At 37.8% G+C, this 13,146-nt stretch overlaps 1 protein-coding gene across 3 annotated transcripts in view; it reads right to left on the bottom strand.

Moving 5' to 3' along the window:
• Window positions 1–382: 382 nt before the first annotated feature.
• The window catches only part of LOC139139372 (dystrophin-like), a 62,000-nt gene continuing 49,236 nt past the window's right edge, over window positions 383–13,146 (bottom strand). For all 3 annotated transcript variants that reach the window (XM_070708272.1, XM_070708273.1, XM_070708274.1), the window contains 6 exons: window positions 13,031–13,087; window positions 12,011–12,193; window positions 6,127–6,310; window positions 3,682–4,042; window positions 2,867–2,959; window positions 383–2,485 (listed from right to left, as the gene is read on the bottom strand). In XM_070708272.1, coding sequence (XP_070564373.1) covers window positions 2,475–2,485; window positions 2,867–2,959; window positions 3,682–4,042; window positions 6,127–6,310; window positions 12,011–12,193; window positions 13,031–13,087 — 889 coding nt within the window. In that variant the 3' untranslated portion in view covers window positions 383–2,474. The remainder of the gene's footprint in view (window positions 2,486–2,866; window positions 2,960–3,681; window positions 4,043–6,126; window positions 6,311–12,010; window positions 12,194–13,030; window positions 13,088–13,146) is intronic.

Below are 13,146 nucleotides of genomic sequence, written 5' to 3' on the forward strand. Positions count from 1 at the left end.
AGAAACAAATCTACATTATCCGGCTTCTTGTGCAAACCAGGTGTACCCAAAGCCATATGAAAATAACATGCATTTTATAGGACATAGCCTGGTTCTGCCTACCCTGATTTACAAGCATGCAGGATGCTTGTCATGGCAACCTGCTTGAGGTCTGGATCAAAACTGACAGCAATACAATGCTGTAGAGGTGAAGAAAAAACTGGATCTTGAACACATTCACCAACAACAGCTTTGTTTAGTGTACTTGACGGAAGATCTACCATTTCTCTTGTACCTGCTCAAGTTGTCCATAATCCTGAGAACCATTTCTCAGAGGTCTATGATAAAATGGGTAACTGTATCGAATAATGTAAAACCACCAAGTCTTTCACTTGCAACATGCTGGACTGTTAATTGTTTGCTTTATCAGCTACAGTTACCATAATTTCTTGATGAAAATAAAAGACTCAAACATTTATAATAACTGACAACATAGACACTTTGACCAATTATTACCCATCTCTCTGATCATGCCAAGTGCCCACCCTGTCATTGCCTATTTTTACACAATTACCCTAAGAATCAAAATCATCATCATACAGCAAAGCAAATACATTACAATATTCTTGAGCCAGTCTGAATTCTAACATCATCTGAGTTGACAAGCATATAGGCTTCAATTCTTCAGTAAAGAAACATAAAAAGAATCAGGTTTAACACATTCAGTTAATATGTAGGAACCATATGTGGTTGAATATACATTTTGTTTTGTACATTTTTGTTACACTTGAGTGGGTTACTGCCAGTATCACTTATCATGAGATACTAACCGTTACATTCTTGTTATCCTGTTTGTATCAATTGGTTCTCGTTTTGGCCATCATGTTGATTGGTTAGTTTTCTTGCTAGTCGCATTTTATTGGCTATTACTATTTGTGTAATCAAATTGACATATTTTTGTGTTCTCAGAATCCTGTTTTTGGAGTTAGCATACAGCGGCCTTTGCAGTGTAATGAACCACAAGTTACTGTGATACTGAGGTCATCTGGCATACAGGTGTGGAAGTGTTCTGTAAAAGAAAGACCTATTCTTTCTATGTATTGGCAACTCTGTGCATCCCTGACTCAGCGCCAAGATAGCAAACAATACAGAACTTTTGTGACAAAAAGCAGTAATAAAAAGTTCTTTCATTCAAGTATACTGAAATTTTGAATACATCAGAGGATGACAAATCAAAAGTTCAATAAAATGTCATCACTTCGCTGTGACACAAGGAGTCACGAGTAACCGGACTGTAGTCAAGATCAGTCAATACTCAGTCAATACTCTGGCAAGTGGAAGCTAAAAATGTCTTTGTTAGTTCAAATAATGAAAGATTTTCTTACATAATATATTTGAAATACTTCAAACATTTTTGATACAGAGCTGAGCTTTTCCATGATTTATTTATTTCAACATATAAATTACTCCAGAAAAATAGTATTATCAAATTTTTCATGTAAAGAAAGTTACATATCATCAAATAGATAAGTGGTAATTCTCTATCAATTTTACAATCAATTAACATACAAATCAATGTTCATATTTCACCAACTGTCATACCAATACTGAAAAGGATAAAAAGAGAATTACTTTGCACTTCGTCTTATGACTAAAAAGTCTAAATGTTGATTCTTGTAGTCATAAAGTTTGCTTGGGTAGTACGAGAAAAAAGAAACGAGATATAAAAATATATGCAGCAACATGTTTACAAAGTAGATATATTTGCTGCAGATCTGACTGGATAGTGCTTTCAAAAGTTTGTATACATCTACAATTCAAAAACTAAAGGAATTATGCAAACATGGGTTGTCTATTAAAATTTGTAAACTGCTACCTTTGCCCTGATTGTCAATGTTTGTAATCCCCATTTTCAATTAACTGGCCTATGCCATGCTATACTATAATCATAGAGGCAGAGAATACATGCTTTGAAAGTAAGCTTACAACAACCAGAAGTTACTGCTACTTATAATAAATATGAAGTACAAGGAACCATAATTCACCTGAACCATGATATCATATGTTACAATATTTTAAAAACGCTCCACTAAAATAATTTATATTCTTCAATGAAAATATTCAAAAATGACATCCACTTGTATGAATCTATGATGATATGGTTTCTTTCACAAATTGTCACTAGCTGCATTAACCTTTTCTGGTAAAATGTTTCCCCAGTGCTGATTGATATCTTTGATCTAGTGGTATACTTCTCTTCAGTGAGTCACATTGTACATCTGATTCCAGTGGATTCTAATATCCTAGATCAAAAGCTGTAGATCACATTCCTAGAAACTGTGGATCAAACTTATATACCCTGTAGCTCAAATTCCTATAGACTGTAGATCAAATTCTATTGCCTATAGATCAAACTTCTATAGCTGTAGATCAAACTTCTATAGCCTGTAGATCAGATTCCAACTGCTTGTAGATTGAGACTATCTTTGCAGCACCTAGTCATCATCTAAGATAATTAAATAACAGAATAAAGAGATGCAATTCTGAAACAAACGTAACAGTATTTCGTCTTTGCATTGTTTCAAATGAAGAAATAAATATTGTAAAAACCTTACCTCAGAAGGCTTTTGTGCAATATTTTGCTCATAAAGCTTCTGGAAATTATCAGGATATCTGGCATAAGGTATTTTTTTGTCTTGTAAGAAAAGCTAAAAATGAAATCCTTCAAATTCCTGGCAAGTTTTACATGATGGGTCTTCACTGTGGTAAATAGTTGATGGAGAGAAAAACTCAGAATGGTCCACCTGCTGTATATGTTGCATATAGAATAAGTACAATGTATTGAGTGTAAATATCTCCCTCTTTGATATGCTTCAGTGTTACTTACATTGTTTGGTTGCTCTAGAAACCAATGATGTCATAGCTTCACCAACTCTTCTAACAGCAAATATCATTTCATTGGTATCTTCATTGAAACTTGCTAAAACACAAAATGTTATCAAATAACAGCAAAATGTCACAGAATATTTAATCATTTACTTCAAACATCTTGATATTATGAATTTCATAATTTTAAGTCAGACAAAATTTTATTGAAAGCACACAGGGAACACATGTACATTTCAAATCTCAGCACACATATAATATGATGTCATCAGTGATCAACATTTTTTAATGTATTATATTTCCAATATCACTATATCATTTAATAATAAAATATCTGAAAAGTTTGTATTTGATTACATTAAGATAAGCTGTATCTTTTCACTTTTTTTTCAATAAGTTGGTGTGAAGTCAAAAGCATAAAATGTAAAAATACTGAAGTGTGACCACAGAACATTTTGTAAACATTGGCTATTAAAAAACTATTTAGAGTTGAAAACCAAAATAATTTTTGACTTGCAAGAAAAATATTGCTACCACAAATATACATGTTTAACCCTTTCATCACCATGGTTTGGCCTAAACCCATTGTTCTCAAGGGTAAGTGTGGACCTCTATACAGGGAAATGGGGTGAAAAAGTTAAGTACCTGAATTGAATTGATTGAATCCATCAAGGTTTCAGGTAGTGAGATTTTCAAAGACAGCATGGCTTAATAGGAATCATAAACATCTCTCCGAAGATTGGACGGTACTTTTGTGGTTAGTAAAATGCAACAAGGTACAGCTACTTGGTCTATATGGAAAAGGAGAATACATACCATTGGATGCATTCAGTGGGTAGACTGTACTCAATCTGTTTAGCAGATCATCTAATTGTGCTTCTTCTGTCATATATAATTTTGATGCATTGTTTGGAGGGAAATGTATGCTACTTTGATTAGCAAGATGAGGAGGTAGACGTCTGCCATCAGTCATATCAATGCCTTCACTTGATTGGCTTATCTGCTGTTGTTCTCTGCTGTCTGTCATCACAATGCCTGATGATGATTGGCTGATATGTTGATGAGTAGGCGTTAATTTAGCGGGTGCACTTTTATCCATTTGTTTTCCAACTTCTGATGTTGATCTTGCTGGTTGTGGCAAAACCATTGATGTTGTATGGCTGGGATATTTATTTTCCTGAAATTTCAAAAACATTAGGAATGGTGTGACACAATCAAATTAACAAATTTAATTGGTGTCATTATAGTAAAACTCAAATTAAACTAAAAATTTCACTGTTGGGTCATTTTGTAGGATTGAAAAGTTTTTGGTTCTATTAAAAGACTTTTTCTCTTTTACAAACAAGTAAATGATACCCTCATACAAGGAAACTAACTCAAATAGTGTTACAAAATAACACAACCAGTTTTTAATATTTTGTCTCTGTACAAATCACAATTTGCTCCTATTGTCTGTACTTTGTGTACACTTAACAAAACCATAATGCTGTGTGTAACAGCTGTATTATGGTTGTGAGATGAAAACTATCAGAGGTATTGAAAATTGTTAGCCAGCATTGTTAGCCAGCGTTGTTAGCCAGCATTGTTTCATTGATGAACACAGCAGCCTCTCAAATGAACCCAGGGCTCCCGCTACCTATTCGCCAATTCGCCAAATGCGAAAGAAAGTTAAAAATGGCTACAAAAATTCCTGTTTGGCTAATGTAGTGGCTGTCGAATTCTTACACCTCCTCAACAGAAATCTACACCTAACAATAAAATGTTGTGACATGTTGAAACAGTTTACCCTCCTTCCTACAAAGTTGCAATGTATTGAAACACTTTACTCTCCTTTCTACAAAGTTACAAATTCCCTGATAGTAAAACAAACACTGGTTGCTGTTCGATACTACAATACATCATGAACATAAACGTCCATGAATACATTGAGGCCTGCTTTGCCTCTGTGAGTCCTGGATCGTCCTTGAGTCTATCATAAGTTTTACTTACTTTGCTGTATCAAAATTTGGCCTGCAACTACTCAGTTTGATAGTAAAAACCATTATTTCAAAGGAAACTTTCACAAATGGAGTCATAATACAAAGGAAAAGGAGAAAAACTGAGGTTATCTGAAAGGTGAAGTCTAGGTCATCTCATCATGTGATGTCATGCATGAAGACGCAATTATGGTTCACAAGAAACTACCTAGGGTGGTCCAATAGGTGAAAGGTAATTTTGCTGCCTTCCAATTTAAATGGCATTTTGCTGCCTTCAAATTTAAATGGCATTCAGCTTGATTGACTCCCATTCGGCCTACTTTCAAACTGCTATAACTTATACAAGAAATTATGTGATTCTGAATGATTTTAATATTTTTGTAGATTCCACCAGTTTAATGATCTAGAAGTGAACATCACCAGACATTTCTTGATGATATCAAAATATCAAATGAAAATATATCTGGGCTAAAATGTTATAATCATTAAAACAATGAATGCCCTCAAACAGTGAGTAATTTAAATGAACATATATCGTTGTGTCTTGTTTTACAAGAGTTTTGTTTGGTCCAGCCCTTTTTGTCTCAAGAAAAGTACTTATACTCAAGATGCTATTTCAGCCTGCTTGATCACAACTATGACATACACGTAAAATCGGGGCCTTAAATACCACAATAATCGTATCTACACTGCCATTGTGCTATACCATAAATGCTGGCTTCTGCATGGAAAATTGTTTTACTTGTGTGGCTCAAACATTTAGGTTATGGAAGACTGCATAAATTTGCCACATGAGAAGCCTGTAACTTATCACAAGCTATCATACTGTGAATACTAACTGAATGTGGCAGAAATATTCAATCTGTACCACTTGTAATATACACCTAACATTGCTACCAGATTTTTATAATTCAATTGCTATCTAATTTTATTTCTGGTGCACCACCAAAAATGAAAAAGGATTTCTATCCCTGAAATGTCATAAAAACACAGATTATAAATGCAAAAACTAAACACATATTTCTTTAATGTAAAAACCATCATGAACATCATACAAAACATCTTGATTTGTAAAATTAGGGACTCCTGAATGACGAGAAAGCTGTTGCCACACTTGAGATCATAAACTGGCTAAAAGTTACTCAAAATGGCTAAAAGATTTTTGATTTGGCTAATGAGTTAGCTAATCGTTTTGGTGACTTAGGGGGAGCCCTGGAACCATTACAGCAGGTTCATTGTTTCATGTAAAAAGGATGGAAATACAGAATATAAGTGGTAAACTTACTCGAATCAGTAGCAGTCGTAGTCTTTGTACAACTAATTCAAGCTGTTTATTGTGTTCTTGAAGAATCTCTTGTCTAGCTTTCAATTCCTCATGTTCCTCTCTCCAATGTTCTACAGTTATTCTGCTAGTTTCACTTTCAGTCACCTCTCTTCTCTTGATAGCTTCCAGCTCTCTTAATAAAGACCTTCAATGTGTAGTCAAGATCACAAATATTTAAACAAAAATTGTCATAATTCATTATCCATATTGTCAAACATGCCTACCAAGTGCTGGTCTACAGATCCTAACATTTCATACTTGTTAAAAAGTGTGTAATCTTTTAAAATGTTAAAACAGTTCAGGAATTTCTGTTCCACAACATTACAATTTCCTTCTAGTCTACTTAAACAAATGGTACATTATTATAAATATATAAGAAAATCTTTAATCTTTTCAAACAAAATACAGTCTCTGGCACATAAATATTTGACTTTGGCAAAGTAACATTGACATGTAGATAGTTCATAGAAACATTGAAATTGTCATTGCAACCAAATATTACTTGAAGGCAGCTACCACAGTCCCTCTACCCAAGACTGTGCAGCTACCACAGTCCCTCTACCCACACAGACTGTGCAGCTACCACAGTCCCTCTACCCACAGACTGTGCAGCTACCACAGTCCCTCTACCCACAGACTGTGCAGCTACCACAGTCCCTCTACCAACACAGACTGTGCAGCTACCACAGTCCCTCTACCAACACAGACTGTGCAGCTACCACAGTCCCTCTACCCACACAGACTGTGCAGCTACCACAGTCCCTCTACCCACAGACTGTGCAGCTACCACAGTCCCTCTACCCACAGACTGTGCAGCTACCACAGTCCCTCTACCAACACAGACTGTGCAGCTACCACAGTCCCTCTACCAACACAGACTGTGCAGCTACCACAGTCCCTCTACCCACACAGACTGTGCAGCTACCACAGTCCCTCTACCCACACAGACTGCGCAGCTACCACAGTCCCTCTACCCACAGACTGTGCAGCTACCACAGTCCCTCTACCCACAGACTGTGCAGCTACCACAGTCCCTCTACCAACACAGACTGTGCAGCTACCACAGTCCCTCTACCAACACAGACTGTGCAGCTACCACAGTCCCTCTACCCACACAGACTGTGCAGCTACCACAGTCCCTCTACCCACAGACTGTGCAGCTACCACAGTCCCTCTACCAACACAGACTGTGCAGCTACCACAGTCCCTCTACCCACACAGACTGTGCAGCTACCACAGTCCCTCTACCAACACAGACTGTGCAGCTACCACAGTCCCTCTACCCACACAGACTGTGCAGCTACCACAGTCCCTCTACCAACACAGACTGTGCAGCTACCACAGTCCCTCTACCAACACAGACTGTGCAGCTACCACAGTCCCTCTACCCACACAGACTGTGCAGCTACCACAGTCCCTCTACCCACACAGACTGTGCAGCTACCACAGTCCCTCTACCCACACAGACTGTGCAGCTACCACAGTCCCTCTACCCACACAGACTGTGCAGCTACCACAGTCCCTCTACCCACACAGACTGTGCAGCTACCACAGTCCCTCTACCCACACAGACTGTGCAGCTACCACAGTCCCTCTACCCACACAGACTGTGCAGCTACCACAGTCCCTCTACCCACACAGACTGTGCAGCTACCACAGTCCCTCTACCCACACAGACTGTGCAGCTACCACAGTCCCTCTACCCACACAGACTGTGCAGCTACCACAGTCCCTCTACCCACACAGACTGTGCAGCTACCACAGTCCCTCTACCCACAGACTGTGCAGCTACCACAGTCCCTCTAGTCCCACACAGACTGTGCAGCTACCACAGTCCCTCTACCCACAGACTGTGCAGCTACCACAGTCCCTCTACCCACACAGACTGTGCAGCTACCACAGCCCCTCTACCCACAGACTGTGCAGCTACCACAGTCCCTCTACCTCTAAATGGTTTTAAAGTACTTTTTACATATTGGTAGCGAGATTCGATGCAACTAGAAGTCTGCAGGGAGTTAGTATGTTGCTGTAAAGTGACAAAGTTTGGAATAGAAATCCGAAACACATATCGCTGCAGTTCCAGACTTGACAGCAGTTGACATCACAGAGTTGTTTACATTCCGCAATCGTCTGTGTATCTCCGAATTTTCCCTCGTTTTTGCAGTTTTTTAACCCACGGAATATTTTCTGTGCGAGGAGTGCTCCATGATTCGGTAAAGTATGTAGTTAACTACTGAAATGTTGTTGTTTGAAAACTGTGAACGGCCAAATTTACGAGGACAGCGTTCAGCTTTGTGTAAATGCATGTCTACCTTACTGCTTCTGACTTCACCAACCGTTGGAGAGTCCCGATTTATCGCAAAGTTTCTCCTGACAGCAAAAGTCAGTGTTACAAAATTATTTTCTAGTACTTTGCGGATGTACACATGTGTAGCTTATCCAAACTTTGGTGTTTCTTTAGGCTAAAACAGTACCAAAATGTTAGAGGTCTTGTATTTGAGCTCCGATGGAGTATGTACCCTGATTTTCGTAAAATTTTGCATGACAGATGAAATAAAGGTCAGATTTTCGTTTCGCAGGACTGGGGAAGTGTAGAGCTGTCTAACTTGTAAATGTTTGTTGTTATCAGAGATTTTTATGGTAGGGAATGTAAACTTATATTGTCGATACCTAGCAAGAGTTTTCTGCAGCGTCTATGGCTAAATGTACACTGTTTTTATCGTCTGTTTTTTCCCGTTGGCTTCGGCTAGAATCCAATATGTGATCTTCATCGTTACCAGAACATTCACCATGACTAGTATCAAAAAACCCTCAAATTCTCCCTGTCATTACTCGGAACGTGCCATGCAAGAGCAAAGTGTACATATTCAGAACGTCAGTTTGATCGTCAATGAGATTCAGTGTTAAGTATGAAGTATTGTTGTCAGGGACCGCTTGGTAAATAAACTTTAATATATTCCAAGATAGATCGCACAAAGAAACCTCAGCAGTTGCCTGTCCCGTTTTTCTCTCGAGTCTATGGTTCTACCTTCAATACAATGGTTGACATTGCAAAGTCCAAGCATAGGACACTGCTCACACTGCCACCAAGTGATATCATAGGATATCATGGTAAACTAAGTCATGGGCCAGCACAACCAGGTTATGATGACCTATTATGATCTGCTGCATAATGTCAACTGTTGTATATAAACTGCACCATGCATCCATGATAATTATCATTGCAAGTAACAATTATCATTATACATCTTAGTCTGGTTCCCTGACCCATTTCCCCGGTAGAGGGCGTGGGGAAATATAGGGTCAGGTACCGGGTAGCCATCTTGAACAGAATTTTGTTCAAGATGGCGGAGGTTAGTCACCTGACAGAACATGCTGCAACAAATATGGCTGCTACCATGAAAACGCCGGTCAAAATTCGACTGGATCAGAATTATGTTCGAACACTGGTATCCGAACCCAAAACATTGGCACACGAGACAGGAAATATAAACTGAAAGGATTAATCCAGAAGTAGGGCCTACGGGGAAATAGAGGTGATTTAAGGCTGGCTGTGATATTGATATCGCAGCAGTACTTGTGGCGTGTATCGAATGCGCTAGGGTCATTGAGGTCATTGCCGACTGTGGCGTGACCCCAATGACCAGCGCACATTCGATACACGCCACAAGTACTGCTGCGATATCACAGCTAATTGAAAGCAAACTTTGTTGGAACTGTGAACGACGATTGATTTCGATGGATAGAATGGTGTCCGAATTTCTTGAAAAATGCCAGGCATCATGTAGACGTTCTAAAAGTATCAAGAGGTGTGCTAAATCACAGTGGCTAAATCATGGAGGTAAAAAATCTTTCTTTCTACCTCCACGGCTTTGTGGTACAAACAAGAAGTTGGTGTCAAGTGAGCCAGAAAGTGCGAAACCCAAGAAACATGAGAAAAAGTTACAAGTGTTACTTTCATCCAATCACAGCTTGTTTTATTTTAACCCAATAGCGTCCATGTTTACATTAGCCGGTACCTGACCCTATATTTCCCCACGCCCTCTACCGGGGAAATGGGTCAGGGAACCAGACTATATACATCTTACATTGAGAACAATAGAATTTTGCATGCGCTCAAAAAGCCATACCGTATGCCTGTTCTGTAACATTAACTGTTTCCAGGCACCCCCTCCCCTACAGCTGTATCTGGGTATTCACTGTTGAATGGTTTCAAGGGACTAATTGGTTATGTGCCAGACTACGTCTCGTGCTCTGTACATGTAATGCAAAGGCTATCCTGAAGCATGTACGTAGATGTCACTGTACTTCAGAAGAATTATAAGTTGCCTTTTGGTACTGCATCTTAAAATGAGATTTTCATGCATAAAAAATGCACCAATAGCAAAGAAATTTGACAACTTGATAATAAATGGATTATGTTACAGAACAAATGGGACCGAAAATGCCTGAATTTTTATGTCGGTTGCCCTACAAGTGCACATTATCGAGTGTTTGTACCAATTAGATGTATAGCAGGGCAAATGGTAATGTGCATTTCCGATTAACTTCAAGTAGGGCATGACTCTATTATGTTTTCTTTCAGTTTTAATTTCATATAGTTATGTCCTTTTTGATTCTGCATGCATGTCAACTTCAATCGGCAACTGTCTGGTAGACATAACAACATCTCTACGAGTGCAAGCTGCCTGGTTGTTTGGGCCATAGGTCTTCCTTGATCCCTGCATGGCAGGGGAAGCGCCTTCAACTGTAACGATCTTTGCTAGAAATGATATGGCCCAATAAAAATTTTTTTGTTCCTGGTAACATCCCTCTGAAATTTATTTTATAGGCTGAGACCCATAAAATGTGGTAAAATTTAGAAAATATACAATTTTTTTTTAAATACTAAAATAAATGTCTGGGGTCGGCTGGTATTTCTAGGGTACTGGTAGGTCAGGTTTATCAGAAACGCAAGTATTTTTTTATTTGGCCTGTAAGTAACTTTTATCAAACCTGGAGCATCACTAAATCTTAGTATAACCAAAGTACAGTAGATGTCAATGAAATTATGTTCATTCAGTTTGATATACCAGTATGGCCAAATTACAGACAGTCACTAAATATGCAATGAGCTGATAACAAGCAAGTCACAACAACCAAACTTTCACAATAATGAAAACTAAGTTAGATCAATGTAGCCTTGAAGTCTAATCAATTTCTGTGCATTGAGCTTTCAAATTGATATGTGGCCTAATTTACATAAATTCATAAAATACACAAATAAACACATTTAACAAATTCATTACTCTAGCAAATGACTATTATTATGCAGGTCACATCCACCAAAATCTAATCAGGTTTTGATCTTCTTATGATCATGCTATGTGCCGTATGGTATGACATTATTGACCATCATTTTAACTTGCAACTGGAACAAAATCCATCTATACAGACAGATGGATGAATGGAGGGAAAAAGTGACACGCACATACATGGACATTGTGGCAACACTGGCCAACGATTACATCAAAAAATGCCTACGGACACAGCCAATGCTATTCAAAGAGGGATTTTCTCTGACTGCAAGTTCACGCATGACGCACCTTTGCTGTAATGTGAGTGTAGCATCTATAGTCACTTCTAAACCAATCAGATAGTAATTGCGCCATCAATATACAGGTATAATATAATGTCGGATATCACATCTTTGACCAACAAGTAACAGTATGATACTCTGTCTGTACTCTCTCATTACTGCCATCTATCTATTTCACATCACATCTCTCATCACAAAGACAAGTACCATTTAATACATTCACTTGCCAAAACTGTTTTCATTACATTTCTGCTAAACAGTTCCTACCTATTTTCTCCTTCAAGGTGAGAAATGAGTGTCTTTAATTCTCTGATTTCATTGGCTGATACTAGTGATGTTCTACTTGAATATGCACTCCATTGTTTGATGTAACCTTTGAGCAAGCTGTTGTCAGTTTGTTGTGGTCTATTAATCTTGTGTGGAGCAGTTACTGCTTCTACTTCTGCAAGTCTGTAAAGAAAACAGATATTCCAATAAAGATAATCAAGTCACTGCGTTTGCAATCAACAATCTTTCTCATTTTTCTCTGCATTAAAGATTAATATTTGAGATTCTAAAACAGCAAAAAAGTTATGTTTCAGATGAGTCTTCTGGCTAGAAAGAGTTAAAATGCATGCACTTGTCAAGAAAACAGAAATTCTATATATTCCATAAAATGTGATTTTACACATAAATCGATCTGTTTCACATACAGTTTTCTGATGGTCATGAACATTTTACTTGCATTTGGGTCATGTTCAACAATATACATTGTAGAAAGTGTTCCTTGAAATATTATCATGAAATTTTGAATTATCAAAATTTTTGTCCTCTCACTTTAAACTGAACATTTGTCTTAATTTGAATCTTTGATTCTGTTGGAAAAGAAGTCATTGTAACTGACACTGTTCCAACCTGTAATTTACATGACTAGATGTGACTTGATTGTAGTTAAAATAATGCACCAATTTGAATGTGTGACTGGTGAGCAAAGGTATATATTGTGTTACTGGTAAATATTGGTATATATAGTCATAGCTATATGTCATAGCATCTTGTCTTTATGCGAAGTTTAAATGAAATTGGTCTTGGCATATCTGAATAATGACTCTATAACATGACAAGAAAGTCACTGAAATGTAGAACTGGCCATAACATATTTGAGTATTGCATTCTCAAAATAATTCGATTGATGTCCATTGGCTGAGAGACTCTGACAAGTATTACAGAAATTTACATAGAGCACTTAGAGACTGATGTTGGAATGCCTTTTTTTGTTGCCTTTATCTATAGTTGGATGATACAAACCTTCTGGAGAGTTTTCCAATTTTATCATGCATCTCAGAATCTGATCTGTTAAGGTCTCTGCAAAAAAATGGATAAAGCAAACTTATGATGAGCAAACAAGATGGTGTCAACTTTGC

Source organism: Ptychodera flava, chromosome 8, assembly GCF_041260155.1.
Source record: "Ptychodera flava strain L36383 chromosome 8, AS_Pfla_20210202, whole genome shotgun sequence".
In the NCBI taxonomy this organism is placed as follows: domain Eukaryota; kingdom Metazoa; phylum Hemichordata; class Enteropneusta; family Ptychoderidae; genus Ptychodera; species Ptychodera flava.